Source organism: Podarcis bocagei (genome assembly GCF_964188305.1).
Source record: "Podarcis bocagei genome assembly, chromosome: 13".
NCBI classification, from domain to species: domain Eukaryota; kingdom Metazoa; phylum Chordata; class Lepidosauria; order Squamata; family Lacertidae; genus Podarcis; species Podarcis bocagei.
Window position 1 is genome coordinate 6,648,209 of NC_138138.1, and position 23,928 is coordinate 6,672,136.

Genomic DNA, 23,928 nt, shown 5'->3' on the forward strand with positions numbered 1-23,928 from the left:
AGGAGGGCAACCAAGTTGAACCAGGGCCTGGAATCTAAGTCTTATCAGGAACGGTTAAGGGAGTTGTGTATGTTCAGCCTCGTAAAGAGGAAGCTGAGAGGAAATATGATTTGTTGTTGTTGTTGTTTAGTCATTTAGTCGTGTCCGACTCTTCGTGACCCCATGGACCAGAGCACGCCAGGCACTCCTGTCTTCCACTGCCTCCCGCAGTTTGGTCAAACTCATGCTGGTAGCTCCGAGAACACTGTCCAAGCATCTCGTCCTCTGTTGTCCCCTTCTCCTTGTGCCCTCCATCTTTCCCAACATCAGGGTCTTCTGCTTCTGTTAGGTCCTTACCACTTTTGTCCTTTATTATGGTAATCTTTGTACGAAATGTTCCTTTCATATCTCCAATTTTCTTGAACAGATCTCTGGTTCTTCCCATTTTGTTGTTTTCCTCTATTTCTTTGCATTGCTCGTTTAAGGAGGCCTTCTTGTCTCTCCTTGCTAATTTTTGGAAATCTGCATTCAGTATGATAGCCATCTTCAAATGTCTAAAGGGCTGTCAGGTGGAGGATGGAGGAAGGTTGTTTTTTCCTGCTCTGGAAGGTAGGATCCATACCAATGAATTCAAGTTATAAGAAAGGAGATTCCAACTAAACAGCAGGAAGAACTTTCTGACAGGAAGAGCTGTTCAATGGTGGAATGGACTTCCTCTGAAGGAGGTGGATTCTCCTTCCTTGTGTGGTTTTAAGCAGAGGGTTGACTGCCACATGTCATATTTGATCTGGTTGTGATTCCTGCATTGCAAAGGGCTGGTCTGGTCTCATCCCACTCTATAATTCTGATTCTATAGCTCATTAGCATGAAAAACATTTTAGTGCTCAGAAGCTATAAAACAATTACAATAGGTAATTGGGGGAGAAGTGATTTTTCTTATTTGGAAAGGCTGACAGTAGAATATTTAAGTTTATAATACTGAGGTGTTTGTCCTGCAAGAAGAGCACTCTGTATTGTGGGAGGGAAATGCAGAAGAGAGACAATAATGTACATGTTATAGGCTGAACTCTTGATTGCCTCTTAACACATTCCTCCAAAACTGCAGGGAGCATTTGTAAGCCGGATGTTCCTACAGAGTTTTCAATTCCATTTGGATGTACTGCAGTGTGGAAGCAACACAGCTGTACTAGGAAAACTGGGGCTGAATTATTAGGAGTGGCCCCGCTTTTGCCAATCATGTGCACTGCACATGTTAAAAGATTATAACTCACCGAACAAAATGTCCATTAAAGCACCAGGTGTCCACAAAAGCAGGCCTGCACTTGATCAACTGGTTCTGAGAATGATGAAAGGATTCCCGAGTAAGATAGCTAAAGCCAGCAGGCTTTCAGAGCACCTTTGAATGAATGGAAGCTTTTCTGCAACTCCCATTCATTTCAATGGGGCTCAAGCTAGAAAGATTAAACTATACACGCATAACTACACATGGGTGTTAAATAGAAACTGTGAACACCTCATTAAGTCAGTTATGCTTCCTTTGGTCGCTCCACTGTGTTAATTCTAGAGCTAATAGATGTCAATGAACATCTAGAACTTTCTGAACCCCTCCCTGGGCTGCGCATAACCATGGTGACTAATGGGGGAATGAGGAATTGGGTTCAATTCTGGAGAGAAAGCCTGAGAAATGGCTGCCATATCCAAGGAAGGCAGTGATGAAATACAACAATCATACAGATCTCTTTCTAGTTATGTAAAAATTGGGGTTTGGCTTTTGCTGCCCAATTCCCCATGGGACTGTGAGTCCCCTTAGTCCATGGTCGGTCAGAGAAGAATGGATGGAGGCAGAATCCAGTGGAAAGCAAGGCAGATATTTTTCTGTTGCAACAGAGTTCCCTCCCCTCCTTCCAAGGAGAGAGAGAGCCTAAAACAAAGGGTGCAAGAACCTTTAAAGACTTTTGACACTGTCCAACCCCCTTAGCCAAAGACCACCCTAAAATCATCATACATACATCTTAGGAGGCGGTCTACAGCAGAAATCCTGTCTGCCAGGATACCTGATAATGGTTACTGGCTGCATTACCTGGGCAGCCTGGCCATTCTTTGGTGATGGTTAATACTTTGGTTTCTGAATCCAGGTCACAGGCTCACCCTATTCCTACACAAATATGCCCTTAAGACAGGATTTGTAAGCAAAAATACAATGGGAAGGCTTTCCCCTTTTGCCTCCCTTACTGCAGAGGAATATTTGAGGTCATTGGGAGAGTCAAAATGTCTTCAGGGTTGCTCTTCCGTACTATTTCAGACACATTTGGAGATGTGTGCATTTATGAACATTTATTCTATATTTGAGACCTTAGAATTCTTATAACACTAGGTCCTGTAAGTGGCGCAAATGCACATTAAATCCTTCATGAGGGTCAAACAGAGGGCAAGGCTGGTGTCAGCAGCCATAATTCCACCTCCAAACTCCTTCACAGGCTAAACACTGGCATGAGGCCAATAGTCAACAAGTACCGTAAGAGGAAATTGAAAAGAACTTGGAAGAGAGAATTCAAGAGGGCATGAAACCATTAAGATGAAAATGCACGGGCATAAAATTCAAAGTGGGCATGGCTGGCTGACTCTGACCAATGGATGCCTGCCCTACCCTCATGAAGGAGCTCACTGCCCAGATGGCCTAGTCAGGTGCATCTCGGCTGAGGCAGCACACCATGACTGCCTCAAGATAAGCTGCAAAGGCCTTGGTGACAGGTTTTCATAGAATCATAGAGTTGGAAGAGACCACAAGGGCCATCGAGTCCAACCCCCTGCCAAGCAGGAAACACCATCAGAGCACTCCTGACATATGGTTGTCAAGCCTCTGCTTAAAGACCTCCAAAGTAGGAGACTCCACCACACTCCTTGGCAGCAAATTCCACTGTCGAACAGCTCTTAGTGTCAGGAAGTTCTTCCTAATGTTTAGGTGGAATCTTCTTTCTTGTAGTTTGGATCCATTGCTCCGTGTCCGCTTCTCTGGAGCAGCAGAAAACAACCTTTCTCCCTCCTCTATGTGACATCCTTTTATATATTTGAACATGGCTATCATATCACCCCTTAACCTCCTCTTCTCCAGGCTAAACATGCCCAGCTGCCTTAGCCGTTCCTCATAAGGCATCGTTTCCAGGCCTTTGACCATTTTGGTTGCCCTCCTCTGGACACGTTCCAGTTTGTCAGTGTCCTTCTTGAATTGTGGTGCCCAGAACTGGACACAGTACTCCAGGTGTGGTCTGACCAGAGCAGAATACAGTGCCACTATTACTTCCCTTGATCTAGATGCTATACTCCTATTGATGCAGCCCAGAATTGCATTGGCTTTTTTAGCTGCCGCATCACACTGTTGGCTCATGTCAAGTTTGTGGTCAACCAAGACTCCTAGATCCTTTTCACATGTACTGCTCTCAAGCCAGGTGTCACCCATCTTGTATTTGTGCCTCTCTTTTTTTTGCCCAAGTGCAATATTTTACATTTCTCCCTGTCAAAATACAACCCTCTGGCCAGTAGCTCTCACTGCATCCCCACTGCCATGGGGAGCTCCACCCTCTCCACACCACTGAAATGATGTGCATCACACGACACTAACTGCTTCAGGATTGCCTGAAACCTCATCTACTAAATCAGGAAAACACCAAAATGGAGAAAAATGAGAATACCCTACTAATAAAAATTTAAGGACAGGAGAACATGTCCCCCGTAGATTAAGTTTTGTGGTCATATTCTGCATCTATAACAATGGGGCTTTTACCTACAAAACACAGAAGGAGTGTGGAACCCACCATTGTTCAACTCGGACACTGAGGTCCAGCTCCGAGGGCCTTCTAGCGGTTCCCTCACTGCGAGAAGTGAAGTTACAGGGAACCAGGCAGAGGGCCTTCTCAGTAGTGGCCCTGTGGAATGCCCTCCCATCAGATGTCAAGGAAATAAACAACTATTTGACGTTTAGAAGACATCTGAAGGCAGCCCTGTTTAGGGAAGTTTTTAATGACTGGTGTTTCTAATGTATTTTTAATCTTTGTTGGAAGCCGCCCAGAGTGGCTGGGGAAACCCAGTCAGATGGAAGGGGTATGTATAAATAAATAAATAAATAAATAAATAAATAAATAAATAAATAATAATTATTATTATTATTATTATTATTATTATTATTATTATTATTATCCTTTCCCAGACACTATTAGCCATGCATTTTGTTGGCAAATTTCCAATTCATACACTTGCACACATGTCTGTGGCATCAGTGGCATAGCATGGGTTGACAGCACCCGGGGCAAGGCAAGTGTTGCACCGCCTAACCCATGGTTCCTGTCAGGGCCGGGTGGCAGTGAGGCTGACGGGGAAGGGTCTTCCCAGCATGGAGAGGGAAGCTTGGGAGATGACAGCGGAGGCTGTTCATTTTATTATTATTATTAATTTAATGAAATTTTCACATTGCTTGATTGTTTAAGAAAATCCCAAAAGTGGTTTATTTTTCTTTTGAAATTTTGCAGCTCCCCAAAATTTTGCACCCTGGTTAGCAGCCCCTCTGCCACCCCCAAGCTATGCCACGGTGTGGCCTACAAGCATTTTGTTTTCTACTTGAAATCTGCTCCTGAGAACAAAGTATAGTGTATGAAAGAGAGTATGATTTGCTTTTGTAGGGTTGTTTTGTGGTAGCAAAACCACAAACCATTTCATTATTTCCTTTGAAGCGCAACTACAGGCAGCTACTCTAACTTACCTCTCTTGTCATCCACTATGGACACTGCTTGGATCAGAAGTGGTGCATTGGATTCTGTATACTCCACAAAAACAAGGAGCAACTTCAGTGCCGTCTTCACAACCAGACGAAACTGGAAGAGGAAAGAGAGGAGAGCTTGTCACTCATCAGGCTGACATTGGCAGACATGCTGCTTTCTGAATGCAATACAAGCTGACCCTCTGTTAGAGTCAGCGAACAGAACTGATGTTGCTGTCCTTTCAATCTTTGGTCAACCTGACACCAGCTAAAAATGAGGGGCCAGGATTTTAAAACAAGGACCACTGTGGCAGGAAGGAATTCTGTGACCATTCTAAGTTGACTTATTGGAGTCAGATCATTGATTAGCCCAACCCAATCCACAGGTTTACGTGAGAGGTAACAGGGATTGAATTCAAAACATAATATATCCGAAGCATTGTGCTCTGCCATGAAATTAAAAACCCTCCCCAAATAAAGAAATGAATCTTTCTTGTAATGGCCTAATTCAGACAATTGTTCCAGTCCTTTTTTTTAAAAAAAAAAGGTTTGTAATGCCATTGTAAAGGACAGGCTAATCAGTAAATCACACAGTTCAAAGCTGGAGTTAACTTTTTATTAGAGAAACATGATCTTGGCAGCTTTGGCTGTGCTTCAGGCCTAATGAGCACTGCAGCTCATGCCCTGTAGGTCCCACTCAATGAAATTAGTTGCTGAGACTAAAAGTCCCTGCATCCACAAAGCCATTGGTGTCTCCTTCTCTCCAGGGCTTCCTGAAAGCAATTGGAGACTGTGCCTGCGTACCGCTTGTCTTTGCTCTGCCCATTTCAGCCAACTTCTTCACTCCTCTGTGTCCAACCAGTCCATGATATCCATGAGAATTTACTAGGACCGAATACACCTTTCCCTAGTTCCTTCCCACAGAACACCAGCTTCACACCCAGATCCTGGCCTGCATTAGCCCAGAGAGATCCTAGTTACGTCCAAACCAAGGAAATCTGGCTTAGTGTTGATTGAAAAACCAACGTTCTGTGAATCGGATATAAAAAGGAAGATCTGCTTCTTTGCACCCAGGATAATTCATGATGAGATACTGGCTATCCACACTCTTTTTCTAGCCTACCAGTTATTATTATAAAATCTGCCCTTAAATGAGAACCAATTTAGTAGGTTTCATCTCCTCAGAAGGGGTGACCATGTCTGCAACTTGCATCCAAGTCTGGAGAAAAATAAGGTACTGTCTGTCTGTCTCTTTAAAATATCAAATTCTAAAGGTGCCCTGAACAAAAAATTCTGCATATATCTGCCTAAAATCTGACAGGCTTTAATCTACCCTTAGAGAGTCTGCTGTGCCTACAGGTTTCACCCACTTCAGTTAAAAGAAAGATTCCCTATTATAGCAAATGAGGGGGGCGGGGAACCAGTTTCATTTTCAATAGAACTAAACTGGTCCAAAATATTGAGTCAAATTCGAAAGACACAGAATGGCTCAGAAACCGTTTGGGCAGCTTCCAAACGCTACAGCTACAGATGTAGAGAAACCCCCTAGTGTTTATCCTATTTTTCCACCCACACAATAATGATAGAAACTTGCTAAAAATATGTAGGCCTTGATATGTTTCATTCTGGGTGAAGTCATCAGAGTTATGCTGCGTTAATTTAATACCTACACAAACACAGGAATAAACCTTTTTTAAAAAAACCTAAACTCCTGTTAAGAGGGCTTTAAAAATAACTGCTGCGCTGGATATTCGTGTGAGGTTAGAGAGGCTCTCAACTTGCTCTCAATATTCCAAACACACAGACTGCAATGATGATAACAAGAAGGATATAATGTAAATTTTAGGGACAGTCTCCAAATATTTAAAGAAGCTTCCTGTCCAGCTTGCAACAGGAAACCTGGGAGATTTAACTGTCAAATAGAAGATGGAGCAAGCTAGTTTTCTCCTGCTCTGGAGGGGAGGACTCAAACCAATGGATTCAAGAAAGGAGATTCCAACCAAATAACAGGAATATTGTTTCTGACAGTAAGAGCTGTTTGACAGCGGAGGTTTTCCTCGAGAGGCTGTGGACTCTCCTTTGTTGGAGGTTTCTAAGCAGAGGTTGGGTGGTCATCTGTCAGGGATGCTTTAGCTGAGATCCCTGCATTGCAGGGGGTTGGACTACATGACCCCCAGGGTCCTTCCCACTCTACAATTCCATGATTCAATTATCTTTTATTTATCTGCACCACAGCTTTTCAGTGGCACACTGTGCATAACTAAGAACGCGGTTGTGATTTTTCCCCTACTTGTCTCTACTGACTTTCTTCTGCAAATACGTTAGTTAGGAGTATGATGACAACAGCAGAGGATAAACTGGGTCCTCCTTTAAAGAGGGCACGTATTGCAGTGAGACCTGGACAACCGACACCCTGTGTTGTGGGTGGGTTCAGCTGGTAAGCCACAACACCCGATTGGTAGGTCCCTCGAAGCTGGGTGCAATCTGGCCAATGGGACACAGTCTAAACAGTTTGAGGGACCTATATATGCCCATGCATGTGACCCAGAGCTTCCTCTTTCGGCGCATGCATTCAGAACACCCGCCCACCTCTCCCTACTTTTAGGGCTTTGCACTTGACTTTGCTATGCCGTCGTGTGTCATCTATTGTTGGGACAGGGGCATGGCAGGAATTTTCCCCACTTGGCTGATTGGCTGGTGCCATTGGGGTTTCGCCTGCCGCATAGCAAATAATCACAATTTGTAAGGTTGTGGACAGGCTCTGGTTCAGGTGATAGGGATGGGAGAACGCTCTCTCCATCCCTATATGGAGGGCATTCCGTTAAAGGAATCCAGAGATTCGTTGGTTTGGTCAACCCCTGAGAGGGGGTTGTGCCCGTGCCTGAGTCCAGGGGGACATTTGGGTGGCAGAGATAGCCTGTTCCCGGCTTTCCGCTTATCTAGGTGTTCACCCTTGTCTGACCTATGCTGGTGCCCTGGGTCAGCGCTACCTGGATGGCAGAGAGCTAGTCTCACCAGAGCCTATGCAACCAGTCACTTTCTGTAATCAATAAAGCTGTGGCCTAAATTCTGCCAAAAACCAAAACCAAAATTTGACTCAAGTGTGAATTTATTTACGGGGGGAGGTTTCTGGTTCTGAACATGCAAATAAGGGAAACCAAAAATTGCTTAATACAAAAGGTTTAATATTATGCATGTGCATGATGTTCAAGACATTTCTTATTGATCGAGAGGACTTACAAGACCTGAAGATTTCCTCCCCAAAAATAATACTTAATATATGCATGGAAATTATATTGCATTAGGAAGTCTTAAATAAAGCAATTATGAATGCTGTCCAGACCTTTTCAGGGTGAGTGTGTTCTGTTTAGGTATAAAAACGTGCAGCGTCTGGGTTCTATTCATCTCAATATATTTTAGTTGTTCTGCTAGGTGGCGCTATGCAATGGTTTTCTATAGCAAAGGAGGGAAATTTAAACATCCCAGGATTTCCCTGTACTAAGATTGCTGCTTTGAGAATGTCCTCACTGGGAAGTATTACCATTCCTTAGCAAGAGCAAACTCAATCAGGGTTGCTGTGGTCTGATCTGTCCTTGCCGTGGTTCAGTTATTTTGGTGCATCAGGACTGGCACATATAGAGGCTATAAAGGTGATAAAAATGGCACCTCAGAGAGTTGAGGCCTTACTTCCTTGTGCGGAAATTATTTCCTTGGCAAGTTGCCCTAATAATATATTTGACAGATGGGAGCATAAAGCATTAGAATAAAAGTATATAATTTTAAACAGTAATTGTTTCCGGCATCTCTGAGATATGTCTCTTCCTTTTATACACTTTACGCCATATGTGTTTGTCTGTGCGCATATGAAAGATTCTTAGTAAGGAGAAAGGTCTGCTCTGAGTTAATATTCAAGACTACTGCTCTTCTTCCAAGTGGCAGCATATATTAAGAGTGTTTGTGGGGTTTTTTATTTTTTATTGGAAATTTTATTTACAACATAACATAAACCCCCCACCCCCCAACACAGAAATCCACCCTCATTAAACGTGAACATAACATACAATAAGAATAACATACAACAATACAAACAACCAAATAAAAGACTTCCTTTATCCTGTATCTGGCCTCCTTTTTTACTTCTTATAAGCTGTTTCCTTTATGAATAATTATTAAGATTTTTCTAATTATAACTTAAATATTCACAAAGTCTCCTGCAGACATTAATCAAAAGAAGTCCAGGTATGTATTTTAGGGCACTGTTTTGTGAAGCATTCTCTGCATTTCCCCCATGCTTTTTGAAACTCTTGTCTAGTGTGATCTCTGTTAATCTAGCCAGTTCAATATACTCTAACAGTTTGTCTTGCCATTCCCTTTTTGTTGGCAAAGTTTCTTTTTTCCAGTTTTTAGCAATTAGGATCCTTGCCACTCCTGTGGCATAGAGGAATATTTTCTGATCTTCTCTTGCTATACCTGTGTCCGTTATCCCTAGTAGAAAAGCTTCTGTATTTTTCATAAAGTTATACTTAAACATTTTTTTAAGCTCATCATATACTATGTTCCAGAAGCTTTTGATTTTTTCACAGGTCCACCATACGTGTATAAGTGTCCCCTCCGTTTTACTACACCTCCAGCACAGATCTGTTTTTGTCTATAAAACATCTTGATTACATTTTCCCTCAATACTTCACAGGCTGTATGTGTGGTGGTTTTTTTTAACGCCTCCTTAACTACAGCAAGACCCATCCTTTTGTTCACTAAAGGGATTTGTATGTTTGGCACTGAGGCAGCGCGTGTAGTTTATTTATTTATTCCGCCACAACTCCCAACAAAGCCAAATATGCGAACCCCCACCCCACCTAAAATCCATACATTCTAAAAACCCTTTAAAACATTCTCTCAAGCAGTGATTTTAAGGTTGCCAAGAACAGTGCTTTTGGGCCATGAACAGCCTGGGCAAACAGGAATGTTTTTAAATTCCTCCCAAAAGCCAATAATGAGGGAGATAGGAGGGCATTTCACTGCCACTAAGAAGGCCCCGTCATGGGCCAATGCCAAGCGGGCAGCCCCCAAGGGTGGCACCACCACCAAGGTCTTGCCTGCCAATTATAGGGACTGAGATGGCTGGTACCGAGGAAGGCACTCTTATAGGTACTTGGGTCCCATTCACGCCTTGTATGCTAGCACTAACATTTCCTATGGGAATTTCACCCGTAGCCAAGGCAGCACTTTCAAGACCAACAACACATAGTCCCATTGGGATGCCATTCTGCAGTAGGAAGCTAACTCCACAAACATTGCCCTATGGATTATTTTCACGAGCTGAAAAGAGAGAGGAATGTGCCACTATAAATGGAATTAGCATTGCCTTTGCACATGCACTCCTCTGCTTGTGGCAAGTATCAAACTAGTGGGATTTTTCGGTGATTGGCATGTTCTCCGTGTGTGTATCACAGCTGTCTACAGACACACACGGAAAAATCTTTAAAACTCTTCAATAGATGGGACTCTTCTTACCTTTGACCCAATGAGAGTGTACAGCCACTGGATTGTTTCATTATGATTGATTACTCCATTCATCCCATCTACGTATAGCATAATTTGTCCCAGTGCTAAGGAAATAAAGAAGATAAGGAAAGTTAGCAAAATTCGGTTGAGTGAGAAAAGGCACAAAACATCTTTCTGCTTCCAAATTAAAGTAGGTTGCCATTCTGGATAACCTCAACTAACTCTCCCAGAGGTCACATGGATGCAAATGCATTTGAAATGCAACCTCAGCTGATGTGCTGAATGGATGCATGTGAAGGGGGGCGGGGCTGTATGTGTGGTCTAAACCACTGAGTCTATTGGGCTTGCCAATCGGAACGTTGGCAGTTCGAATCCGTACAATGGGGTGAGCTCCCATTGTTCTGTCCCAGCTCCTGCCAACCTAGCAGTTCGAAAGCACACCAGCGCAAGTAGATAAATAGGTACCGCTGCGGCGGAAAGGTAAATGGTGTTTCCATGTGCCCGGGCACTCGTCACAGTGTCCCGATGCACCAGAAGCAGTTTAGTCATGCTGGCCACATGACTCAGAAAGCTGTCTGTGGACAAATGCCAGCTCCCTCGGCCTGAAGGTGAGATGAGCGCCACAACCCATAGTCAAGTTTGGACTTAACCATCCATGGGTCTTTTACCTTTTTGTATATGTGAGACTCTTGAGAGTCCCATGGACTGCAAGAAGATCAAGCCTATCCATTCTGAGTGCTCACTGGAAGGATAGATCCTGAAGCTGAGGCTCCAATACTTTGGCCACCTCGTGAGAAGAGAAGACTCCCTGGAAAAGACCCTGATGTTGGGAAAGATGGAGGGCACAAGGAGAAGGGGACGACAAAGGATGAGATGGTTGGACAGTGCTTTCAAAGCTACCAGCATGAGTTTGACCAAACTGCAGGAGGCAGTGGAAGACAGGAGTGCCTGGCGTGCTCTGGTCCATGGGGTCACGAAGAGTCGGACATGACTAAACAACAACAACAATATGTGAGTGTGTGAGAGAGAGACAGAGAGTGAGAGTGATGGAAAAAGACAACGCAGCCTTCTGTGGGCCCATGCTTTCCTGGGGAAGGGAGACCAGGCCACAGTAGAGTGTACTCCTCCCATGCACCCTTCTGCGCCACCACTAGATGAAAGACTAAATATTTGCCAGGCTGCCGTTTATCAGCCTCCAAAATTTTCCTGGGGTCTCACCAAAACCTCCTCAGGAAGTTGATGTCAAAAGTGTTTGTTGTGAGAGAGGTAACCCTATTCCCTTTCTCCACAGAATGCATAGTTTAATAAACCTTGATTATGTCACCTCAGGCTCACTTTTTCTCTCAACTACCCCCTTCCCCAAAAAATGTCGTAACTTTTCATCATACGGGAGTTCTCCGTCCCCTTGATCATTCTGACTGCCCTTTTCTGAGCATTTTCCACTGCCACAATGTCTTTCTTGAGGGAAGGAGGCCAGAGTTGTACACAGTACTCCAAGCACCCTTGCACCACAGTTTTATCTCTTTCCTAATTAGCCGTAGCATGGATGTGGTCTTTTTCACAGGTTATGCACACTGGTTCAGCATCTTCAAATTATCTGCCATGACTCCAAGGTCTCATTCCTGAACCACCAGGTGGTGGAACCCACGAGATGTGAACTTTAGATTTTCTTTGGTCCCAGTGTGCATAATTTTATGCTCAATGACATTGGATTGCATTTGCCATTTCATTTCCCTTTCACCTAGTTGGAGCTCACTGCAAGCCGTTTTTATTATAACATGGATGGAGGAAAAATTGGTGACAACAAAGCAATATGGCCATTGAGAAATGGCAGTTGCTTTTACAGCTGTTCCCATTGCATGGCCACTTTACCACAAACTAGAATGCCATTGTCAAGTTCCTTGGTGTGTGTGTGTGTGTGTGTGTGTGTATGTGTGTTCAGGCCTCTTTTGAGAGCCCATGTAGACCATCCACACACAATCAACAGCAACATGCAACCAGTCATTGCCTTGTTTGTCACTTTCCAGCCAATAGCTGTAACTCCCTCTTAACATGTTACATCCCAATTCAGTGTGAAATCTACACACAAAGGCAGGACTGCAGATCTGTTTTAAGGATCACGAGCCCCTCGCATTGCAGAATGCTGTGCTTCTGGACCCATCGGCTGGCTGCCCTTCCAGAAAGTGGAATGTGTACAGTGGTACCTCGGGTTAAGTACTTAATTCGTTCCGGAGGGCTGTTCTTAACCTGAAACTGTTCTTAACCTGAAGCACCACTTTAGCTAATGGGGCCTCCTGCTGACGCCGCGCTGCCAGAGCACGATTTCTGTTCTCATCCTGAAGCAAAGTTCTTAACCCGAGGTAATATTTCTGGGTTAGCAGAGTCTGTAACCTGAAGCGTATGTAACCTGAGGTACCACTGTATATGCATCCTAACTGGGACCACTCATGGATTCTCCAAGAACGTTACCGTGCCGGGGGGGGGGAAGTATTTGATCCCCTGCTAAATTTGCCAGTTTGCCCTCTGACGAAGAAATGACCAGTCCATAATTGTAATGGTAGGTTAACTGTAGCTGTGAGAGACAGAAAAACAACAACAGGGAAAACCCCCAGAAACCCAGAAGACAAAAGTCAGAGATTGATGTGCATTATAATGAGTGGAATAAGTATTTGATCCCCTATCAACCAGCCAGATGTCAGGCTACCTGGCATCTTCCTGTCGTTATTCTGTCTCTCACAGCTACAATAAACCTACCGTTAAAATTATCGACTGGTCATTTCTTCGTCGGAGGGCAAATGGGCAAAATTTAGCAGGGGATCAAATACTCCCCCCCCCCCCGCACTGTACATATAGCTTTGATGTGCATCTGATGCAGGTATTCTCTATCAGCACTGGACAGTGTGGATGGGGGTAAGATAACCTTCCCATCTGTCGGTCTGGTGTGTCTGGGGATGACCATTCTCATTCGCTCATGGAACCCAGTGTGTGGTTTGTTCATGTCTCTCTCTTGATTGTGACCTAAATGTCAGTGAACAATAAAGAGACTTTAATGCACATTGCCATCCACTGACTATTAACATTACATCAAAGGGATCCAGAGTTTTTTATTAATATTATTACTAGGTAATTCAGAACAACTGCTATCCAGCTGCAATTAGAGAATGGCTTAATGAATATTATTTTTGTTTCTCTTCAGTACAAAGAAAATTGCCCTTTGATCAGAATCAGATAAGGTCACCAAGCTGCTTCTTTGTAGTGAAACTTCTTGGATCAGAAGGAAAGGATTTCATTTGCATCTGAAGAAAATGTGAAACAAATTTTATGCCCCACACATATTTTTCAGATTAATAAGGAACATAAATCAAGGACTTCTAAAAGTCAGTCTTTAAAGCATCACATGGACATTACAACAACAAAGACTGGCTAAGTATCTAGGTAAATTCTGGACTGCATTACTCCCCAGCTTTCAGGTTGTCGCTCAGTATAGTCATAAAAAAGCCAAGCCTTTAATAAGCCCCATGCAAAGAAACCACAACAATGTTCAAAAGAAATTCCTGGCTATTTTCATCCGCTACTGAAGAATCTTATCAGAAGCTTCTTCCAAGACTATGGAATTCGATCGTATCTGCTATAGCTTCAGGTTAGCATTGCGGATTTTGATGGGAAATTGTGAACACGCGAAGAAAAAAGTCTGTTGCTGTTTAAACAACTGGCAAAAGAACCATGTTTTACAGAATAATAATTTTAAAAATCTACAGGATGTCATCAATCTGTTTTTTTCAGGCACACTGACCTACGGCATGTTTGTCAGTCACCTCCAGGAGCTTTATCAAATGTTAACATTATCAGTTGCTGACGGTCCTTGGAATACAAGTATCAAGATTTATTTGTTAAGAAGCAACTTATTTCCTGGCTGCTCTGAGGCCTTAAATATGACAAGGCACAACTAGCTGGAGGTGAGGAATATTTAGAGCAAGGCTAAGGAACCTGTGGCTCTCCAGGTGTTGACTCCCATCAACTCTAGGTATCAGGGCCAAGTGTCAGGGGCAATGGGAGTTGTAGAAGAACAACATAGACTCATAGAATTGTAGATTTGGAAGGGACCCGAGGGTCATGTAGTCCAACCCCCTACAATGCAAAATAAAATAAAAGAGCCACTGATTCCCCACCCCCGCTCTAGAGCGACCATCTCTAGAGCAGTGTTTCCCAACCTTTTTTGGGCAAAGGCACACTTGTTTGATGAAAAAAATCTCGAGGCACACCACCATTACAGCCCCGTGACGTCAGCACGCAGCGTCACGCCGGGAGGGACGCACGAAAGTGTAAGTTTCAATTTTTTCCCCTCCCCCTTGCCGGGGAACCTCCAAGCTTTGGGGGTGGGGGGGGAGGAGGCAGCAAAGCGAGGCAGGAAGGAGAGCACGGCTTGGCTGGGTGAGCTTTGGCAGGGGCAGGGAATGAGAGCCGCGAGGCGGGCGCTGCGGACGGAGGCGCTGCCCGCCAAGCTCGCAGGCAGCCAGGCAGGCAGACGGCGAGAGCCCCGCGCTGGGTGGCCTCTCCTCGCCACCGCCGCCCCGCCTCTCGCCGCCCGACTCGCCCGCCTCCCTCCAGGCAACATCTCGCGGCACACCAGGCAACATCTCGCGGCACACTAGTGTGCCGCGGAACAGTGGTTGGGAAACACTGCTCTAGAGGACTGTATTTCACATGTAGCTGATTCCTCAAAATTATAATCATGGTAGACAACTATCCCCAAACATTTAAATTTTAAGAGATTTAAACCAGCTCTACTGCACTGGCAGTCTAAGACAAAGTTGAGGAAATCTTAATATTATGGAATTTCAAAGACTCAAGCTAAGATTATTTCCTATTTTCCTCTAATAGATTTGCCAAATTGCATTTCTGCCACGTACTGGGGTGGATGGGAATTGCCTGTCTCTTTTTGACACTTCCAACATATTGCAGCATTGTTTATTTATTATTAGCTTTATGTCTCCTGGCTGGTATAATGTGCTTGTGAGCTAGCAGTTTTCTCTAGCTCCTGGAACACCTGGATAAGCAGAAAGCCGGGAACAGGCTATCTCTGCCACCCAAATGTCCCCCTGGACTCAGGCACAGGCACAGCCCCCTCTCAGGGGTTGACCAAACCATCGAGTCCCTGGATTCCTTTAATGGAGTACCCTTCACATAGGGATGGAGAGAGCGTTCTCCCATCCCTATCACCTGAACCAGAGCCTATCTGCAACCTTACAAGTTGTGACGATTTGCTACGCGGCAGGCAAAGCCCAAATGGCACCAGCCAATCAGCCAAGTGGGGAGAATTCCTGCCGTGCCCCTGTCCCAACGACAGAAGACACACGACGGCATAGCAAGGTCAAGCGCAAAGCCCTAAATGTAGGGAGAGGTGGGCGGGTGTTCCGAATGCACGAGCCGAAAGAGGAAGCTTTGGGTCATGTGCATGGGCATAAATAGGTCCCTCGAACCGTTTGGCCTGCGTCCCATTGGCCAGATTGCACACTACCAATCGGATGTTGTGGCTATTCAGTCAAACCCACCCACAGCACAGGGTGTCAGTTTCCAGGTCTCATCGCAATACGTGCCCTTTTTAAGGGAGGACCCGATTTGCCATATTTAGGGGAAAACCTGTGCAATGTTTTCTGAAGACGTTTTCACGTATCCACTGGGTTGCTTTGCCTTACACTATTGAGCCTATTTAACCATGCAGACTCTTACTTGTTCAGGCTCCAAGCTGAACTTTTGCTAATGTCTGGTTTTGGGTTTTTTTCATTGTTTACATTTCGAATTAGGTTCACTCGTATTTTTTCATATGATCTAAAATGTCATTGCAAACAAGATTGGATTTGAAAATATTGAAACTGTGGGGGATTCCTGCCTTGTAGTCTCCTCTTAATTTCTGAGTAAGAAATCACGAACCCCTTGATATACCAGATCTTGTATTCTAAAAAGTTTGTTGCTTTCCATATTTGAAATCTTATAGATGTCTCTCCTCTTTTATTTTATCCAATATAAGTTCCAGAAGTGAAGGACTAGGTTTAAATGATTTTTTTCCCCCAGAATCCAGACTGTGAAAATAAGTTACAGTGGTGCCCCGCAAGACAAATACCTTGCAAGACGGGAAACTCACTAGACGAAAGAGTTTTCCGTTTTGGAGGTGCATCGCAAAACGAATCTCCTATGGGCTTGCTTCGCAAGACGAAAATGTCTTGCGAGTTCCTGCGGGTTTTTTTCCCTTTCCCTCCTTTTTCTAAGCCACTAAGCCGCTTATCAGCTGATCCGATAAGCCGATAAGACGCTAAAAGCCGCTAATAGCGCTAATACGCTAATCCGTCAATGGGCTTGCTTCGCAAGACGAAAAAACCGCTAGACGAAGAGAATCACAGAACGGATTCCTTTCGTCTTGCGAGGCACCACTGTATATTTAACTGACTGTTGCAATCCCCCATAGTATCTCATATAAAGGTGTTCTCAATATATTTTGTTCAAGCTTTGCTATAAGCTATGCAGTCTATAACCCAGTTTAAACAGTTTGCTATACAAAACAGGGCTAAGTACATGACTTGGAGATCTCCTATGATCATACAAATTCTGGCTTTTAGCCTTGTTTATTTGTTATTCCAGATGCCCTTCAGTGTAGATTGTTGTAACTATTGGATCAATATTTTGATTAGCAGATATCAAAGTAAAGATGGTTTTTGGTGGCATTATCATTTTAACTGCTGAAATTCCTCCAGAAAAAGATACAATACAATGGGCAGTATTCAATGAAGAAAGTCTGCTAGTGGGAGGACTTTTGGCTGTGCAACGCAACTCCTTCCTCTCCCCACATGCTCCCACCACACCCCTAAAATCTGCTCTGAGCATTTCCACACACACAAGCAGTGTGGAAGTTTGGAAGCATGTCATAAAATAATCACTGATTTTCCCTCATGGGTTCTTTTCATTAAAAAAAAGTTTCTAAAATACATCAAGCGCCAATAGGATGTAACACTTTCTGATAAAAGCAGTCATTTTCTCTCTTGTATTTTGTAGTGATAAACATGCTTCCCTTTCTCATTTCCTCTGAACCAGAAAAACCTGGGTCTCAATCACAGCTGTCAACTTTCCCCTTTTCAAAAGGGAAATTCCCTTATTCCGAATAGGATTCCTCGCAAGAAAAGGGAAAAGTTGACAGCTACTGTCTCGATCCAAACCCAGCCTTGAGCATCACTGGGTGGTCAGTCACCCAGGCCAGTCAACCTCAAAAAGAACTTTTCTCCATGTTTCTCCCTGCTCAATTAACCATTGGATCATATGACTACGACATTACTAGTCTCTTGACAGAAATGTCAACCGCAACTTGATCTCGCAGAATAGAGTATTTTCTGTGCATGGAGAAGCTTATATTTAAGTTTTGCTGTTTCATACAGGACTAAAGTCGATGGTGGACTTGGGTACTCTGCCCTTTGTGACACATACGGTCAATTCAGTTTTGTTACTATTATGAGTTAATTTTTTAACCATAATGAGAAGGTGGTGGACTCTCCTTCATTTGAGGTTTTTAAGTGGAGGTTCCATGGCCCTCTGTCATGGATGCTTTAGCTGAGATTCCTGCATTGCAAAGGATTGGACCAGATGACTCTCAGGTGTGCTGGGCCCGGGGGTTAACCCAAGCAACACGGTCTGGTTTCGGTCCCAAATCCGAGGATTCTGCAAGGAGTCAGTCCGACAGGGCCCAGGCAGGAAACCAGGCTAGGTTGGGCGCAGGGTCTCAGGCAGGTTCTAGCAAACAGCAATGTTGCTCCCGCAACCTGGGGCGGGGTCTGACAGCTTTTTCACTTTGTCAGGGTAATGGCTGGTCCTGATCTCCCAGTGACTCACCTCCTTGTCTCGCCTGAAGGCGAGCACTCCTCCTGCGAGTACTCAGGTCTCTCCTTCTCTCAGACCTTAGTCTCTGCAGCTCAGGAGATGTTGGTGGGTTACTAGACCCAGAGGCCGCCTCAGCCTCCCCTGACCCAACTGGTAGTGGAGCAGCTGTAAGTGATTGCCCAGCTGAAGGCAACGAGGTAATCCCCGCATCTGGAGCCACGGCAGGCTCAGGCCTCTGACTTGGCCCAGCTAGTGTTTGTTGCAGGGGAACCTGTGCAGACTGGGACTCTTCAGGATCAGGCCCCAGACTTGGTTTAGATGCTGCCTGAGGCAAAGGATCCAGTGCGGACTGAGACGCCTCTCGTTCCGAGTCTGAGCCCGAGTCCCAGGCCATCACAATTCTGCTCCTGTTTCCCTGAGCAATTTAGTGATCATCCTACAGCTCCAGGAAGCAGGACTGCTTGGGTGAGGCTGGGAACACAGCCTAGTGTCATAAATCTCCTGAGATGCAATTCAAGGATTTAACCTCCAAATGAACATTATAGTGCTAAGCCGCTTCTTAAGATAAGCAAAGCATAATCCTGATTTGGAGGGAATGGAGAGAGGGACATGATGTGCCAAATCTTGAAACAGGAAGAAAATTATTTTCTTCACTGTGCTCCACACGATGAAACTGCTTCTGAGCTCATTTGGACTTTGCAAAGAAAGGAGCTGCAGGTGTGAGTTTTCTTTTATCAATCACTACTAATTATGTACAGAACATCAGCTTGGAATGCCGGTATCTGTTCAAAGCAACTATGCTTAAGTCTTCCCCCTCCCCTAACTTTTAAGGTGGTACTCAACTCGAAAAACACAGGGAAAACGCAAAATGTGCTTAGAAAATGTGCTGCCCAAAATACTGTTAGCAGCGCAAGCAATTATGATGCAACCATACTTGGAATGCTGTGTACATTTCGGCCACCACACTTCAAAATAGATGTTGTAGAGCTGGAAACGGTACAGAAAGGGGATACCATAATTGCCAGTGACCAGCAGCAACTCCCCTGAAAGGTGAAACTGATGGAGACCTTTTTTACAGTTAGTTTCGAAAAAGAAAGTGGGGACATGATAGGTTTTTAAAGTACCATACAATCCCCTGGCGTGGATTAAGTAAAAAGAGTTTCTCTCACTTTCATTAAACTAGAACCCAGATTCATTCTAATGAAACTAAATAGCCATTAGCTTAAATGACTATAAAGGGGGGTTAGACAAATTTATAGAGATTAAGGCTGTCAATGGCTATAAGTCATGATGATTAAATGGTGCCTCTGGGATCCATAGGGAGCATGACAGAGAACAACAGCTGGAGATGGCTATTGTTTTTGTGTCCTGCCAGTGGGCTACCCAAAGGCATCTCTGGCAGGCCATGGTGGAAAAATGGATGCTGGAATAGATGACTAGATAAGGGGTAGATAATATTGTAGAAAATAATAATGATAATGGTCTCCCCAGCCACTCTGGGCGGCTTCCAACAAAGTATTAAAATACAGTGGTCTGTTAAACATTAAAAGCTTCCCTAAACAGGGCTGCCTTCAGATGTGTTTTAAAAGTCTGGTAGTTTTTCTTCTCTTTGACATCTGGTGGGAGGGCGGGTGCCACTACCGAGAAGGCCCTCTGCCTTGTTCCCAGTAACTTGGCTTCTTGCAGTGAGGGAACCACCAGAAGGCCCTCGGCGCTGGACCTCAGTGTCTGGGCAGAAAGATGCGGGTGGAGAGGCTCCTTCAGGTGTACTGGACCAAGGCCGTTTAGGGATTTAAAGGTCAGCACCAACACTTTGAATTGTGCTTGGAAAAAGGACTGAATGTGCTATTGGCAACCAAACAGATTTCATTGGGGATGAATGTAAAGTTCTGCATTTAGGCAGGAAAAATCAGATGCACACAGGATTCGTGGCACATGGCTTGACAGGATCACATGTGGAAAAGGTAACAGAATCATAGATTGTGGAGTTGGAATGCAGGCAATCACAACTAGATTGTATACGACAGGTGGTCATCCAACCCCTGCTTAAAAGCCTTCAAAGAAGGAGAGTCTACCACCTTCCAAGGAAGTCCATTCCAGTGTCGAACAGCTCTTACTAGCAGAAAGTTGTTCCTAATGTTAGTGGGAATCTCTTGTAACTTGAAACGATTGTTTTCGGTCCTATCTGGGGGCTTTGGTAGATGACAAGCCAAATGCGAGTCTGCTAAAAAGGCTAATGTAACTCTAATATGTTAATGCCTTAGGGAGACTTGGCCCAAATATTTTACATTTTAAAATGTAATGCCTTCAAAGGCCTGTGAAGTAACACATGGGGGCAGTCAAAATCAGAAATGACTTTGATTGCTTTCTGTGCCTTTAATAGTTGTGTACAGAGACTTACAGTACTTTCTTCCTCTCTTTACTAAAGCCAATTGTGCATCAGTACTTTCTTCTACACATCTAATCAACTAGACTAAGTGAACAAATTCCTCCTTCACCTCTGGTCATCTTTGTTGTCATTACTGAACTTCACATTATTATCATTTTTTAAAAAAATGATTCACACCCACTACACATCACCAGTCCCCATTTAAGAAAAGGCCCTTTAAAGAATGTGCAACAAAGAATACAGAATGCAACAGTGCAGAACCAAATGGTTGATTCTAGGCTGAGTGACACATTCCATTTAATCGAACAAAAGCTAAGGAAAAGTGAAACTGTCATCGAGGATCCAGGGAACGCTCATTAAAAAGAAAGGACAATTTATGTGCTTTGTTGTTTGCAGTAGTTACCTTTATCGCAGAAACGGATGGAATGAAAGTATGTTTGAAAGTGACATGCCTGATATTCAGACCTTCTGCTTTAGTTGTTCAACAACATGCCTTTGTTCTTCTCTGGCAATGACAGTGACTCCGCCCTGCTCCAGGAGTAACAGCAGTGTCATCCAGGAACGCACGTTCTTTCAAAGCCAGGTTTAGGTTGGCTGATTAACATTCTATTTACCAGCTCATTCTGGTACGCAGGCCGAGACCCTATCTGCCTGCAGGCTGCCTCGCCAGAGTGGTGCATGCTCTGGTTATCTCCCGCTTGGATTACTCCAATGCGCTCTACGTGGGGCTACCTTTGAAGGTAACCCGGAAACTACAACTAATCCAGAATGCAGCAGCTAGACTGGTGACTGGGAGCGGCCGCCGAGACCATATAACACCGGTCTTGAAAGACCTGCATTGGCTCCCAGTACGTTTCCGAGCACATTTTAAAGTGTTGGTGCTGACCTTTAAAGCCTTAAACAGCCTCAGTCCAGTATACCTGAAGGAGCATCTCCACCCCCCATTGTTCTGCCCGGACACTGATATCCAGCTCCAAGGGCCTTCTGGTGGTTCCCTCACTGCGAGAAGTGAGGTTACAGGGAACCAGGCAGAGGGCCTTCTTGGTAGTGGCGCCTGCCCTGTGGAACGCCCTCCCGTCAGATCTCAAAGGAAAAAACAACTACCAGATTTTTAGAAGACATCTGAAGGCAGCCCTGTTTAGGGAAGCTTTTAATATCTGAAGGACTATTGTATTTTAATATTTTGTTGGAAGCCGTCTAGAGTGGGCAGGGTATAAATAAATTATTATTATTATTATTATTATTATTATTATTATTATTATTATTATTATTACTATTATTACTATTATTACTATTACTATTATTATTATTATTATTATTATTATTAAATGTGTTTGTGGGAGGGGGAGGTATTTGTTGGCACTCTTCTTGCTTTTATTATGTATTTTGTGTTCTTATTTTATATTTTTATGCTGTGAACTTTCGCAAGATCTTTGGATGAAGGGTAGTACGCAAATTTAATAAAGAAAATAAAGTAAGGAAAATAAAGCAAAACATTTCATATTTTCACTTTCAAAGGGTTCCTCATGCCAGCTCTCGAACTTGCATCCTCAGCTGCAGCAGCCTCTAGCAGAACCACCCATTCTTGAACTTGCTCACTAGAAAAATACAGGTTGCTTAGCTGTAGCTGACCGTCTTCAAATGGCCATAAGAAGGGCCTCCTGGGTCAGCCAGTAGCTGATCTACTTGCAGGTCCTCTGGTCACAGTGGCCGACAAGGTGCTTGTGGGAAGCACTCCCCCCCCCCCGCCAGAGTAACAATGATTCAGAGACATATTGTCTCCAGCAGTAGAGGTGGAACAATGCCAACACAGCTAGTAGACCTTGGTAGCCTAATCTTCTTTTAAGTGGCCACCACTCCCTCTTGTGGCAAGAAATTCCATAGTTTAACTACAGTATGCGATCTCTGTGAACTCTCATATATGAGATCTGAGTCTGTGCAGAACAGCATTTTGGAAAGTACTAGAGCTTAGAAGAGCCAGGAAACCACATGCTCTGGCTAGTCTCAAGAGTGAGGCTCTCTCTTCACTCCCTTGTAAGGTAAAGGTAACGGGACCCCTGACCATTAGGTCCAGTCGTGACCGACTCTGGGGTTGCGGCGCTCATCTTGCTTTACTGGCCGAGGGAGCCGGCGTACAGCTCCGGGTCTTGTGGCCAGCATGACTAAGCCGCTTCTGGCGAACCAGAGCAGCACACAGAAACGCCTTTTACCTTCCCGCTGGAGTGGTACCTATTTATCTACTTGCACTTTGACGTGCTTTCAAACTGCTAGGTTGGCAGGAGGAGGGACAACAAGCAACGCGAGCTCACCCCGTCGCAGGGATTCAAACTGCCGACCTTCTGATCGGCAAGTCCTAGGCTCTGTGGTTTAACCCACAGCGCCACCTGCATCCCTCACTCCCTTGTAGACTGCAGCAAATAAATGATAAGCACTTGCATTGTGGTGAAGAAGACTGGCGTGGCTTGTGACTAGAGGACCAGTGAAAGAACGTCAGTTAGATGCAAATATCCTGTGTTTCTTCTTCATGGTCTTTGTTCAGAGCTCAAAACTTGCCCTCTTCTGCAAGTTTCCAGTGCAGGTAGAAAGGTAAAGGACTCCTGGACAATTAAGTCCAGTCAAAGGCAACTATGGGGTGGGGCGCTCATCTCGATTTCAGGCCAAGGGAGCCGGCGTTTGTCCACAGACAGCTTTCCGGGTCATGTGGTCAGCATGACTAGACCGCTTCTGGCACAACGGAACACTGTGAGGGAAACCAGAGCGCACGGAAACGCCGTTTACCTTCCCGCTGCAGCGGCACCTATTTATCTACTTGCACTGGTGTGCTTTTGAACTGCTAGGTTGGCAGGAGCTGGGACAGAGCAACGAGAGCTCACCCCATTGCGTGGACTGGAACTGCTGACCTTCTGATCAGCAAGCCCTAGAGGCTCAGTGGTTTAGAGCAAAGCCACCCGCCTCCCTTAAGTTTCCAGTATGTGTATGGGCTGCCTCCATCGTGCAAGTGGTAAGGTGGTTGGAAGTGAGGTTGATGGGAAGGTGTGCATCTGAAGTGCTCTCAACTGGCTTCCACCCCATGGATGAACTCTGGTTTAGGGCAGCAAGGAAAGGTCTTGGGGAAATTGCTCTCAAGAAAGGAGAGGGCAGGGTATGGGAATGTGATAATCCTGCAATCCGCTCGCCATCCCTTAATCAGGCTGACTTCAGGTCTGAGTGAAACATTGTTCAGATGACAAAGCTAATTATCAAATGGCTGCTGGCAGCAAGTCAACAGAGGTGGCGTATCGGATGACTTGTGAGCACCAAGGCAAGTGAAACCCAAACCTAAACGTTATAACTATGTTTTTTCTGTATAATAAGTTATAAATAGAATATTTTAAGGCAAATAATAAAAGTCATTTGCAGGAATGCAATTGCTAATGTCTGCACAGCATCTTTATGCAATCTC

At 44.5% G+C, this 23,928-nt stretch overlaps 1 protein-coding gene across 15 annotated transcripts in view; it reads right to left on the reverse strand.

The window, feature by feature from the left end:
• Positions 1-23,928, reverse strand: part of FHOD3 (formin homology 2 domain containing 3) — a 361,609-nt gene that overhangs the window by 119,530 nt on the left and 218,151 nt on the right. For all 15 annotated transcript variants that reach the window (XM_081166062.1, XM_081166061.1, XM_081166055.1 and 12 more), the window contains exons 6-7: positions 10,244-10,338; positions 4,733-4,844 (exon numbers count right to left, since the gene is read on the reverse strand). In XM_081166062.1, the coding sequence (XP_081022188.1) occupies positions 4,733-4,844; positions 10,244-10,338 (207 nt within the window). The remainder of the gene's footprint in view (positions 1-4,732; positions 4,845-10,243; positions 10,339-23,928) is intronic.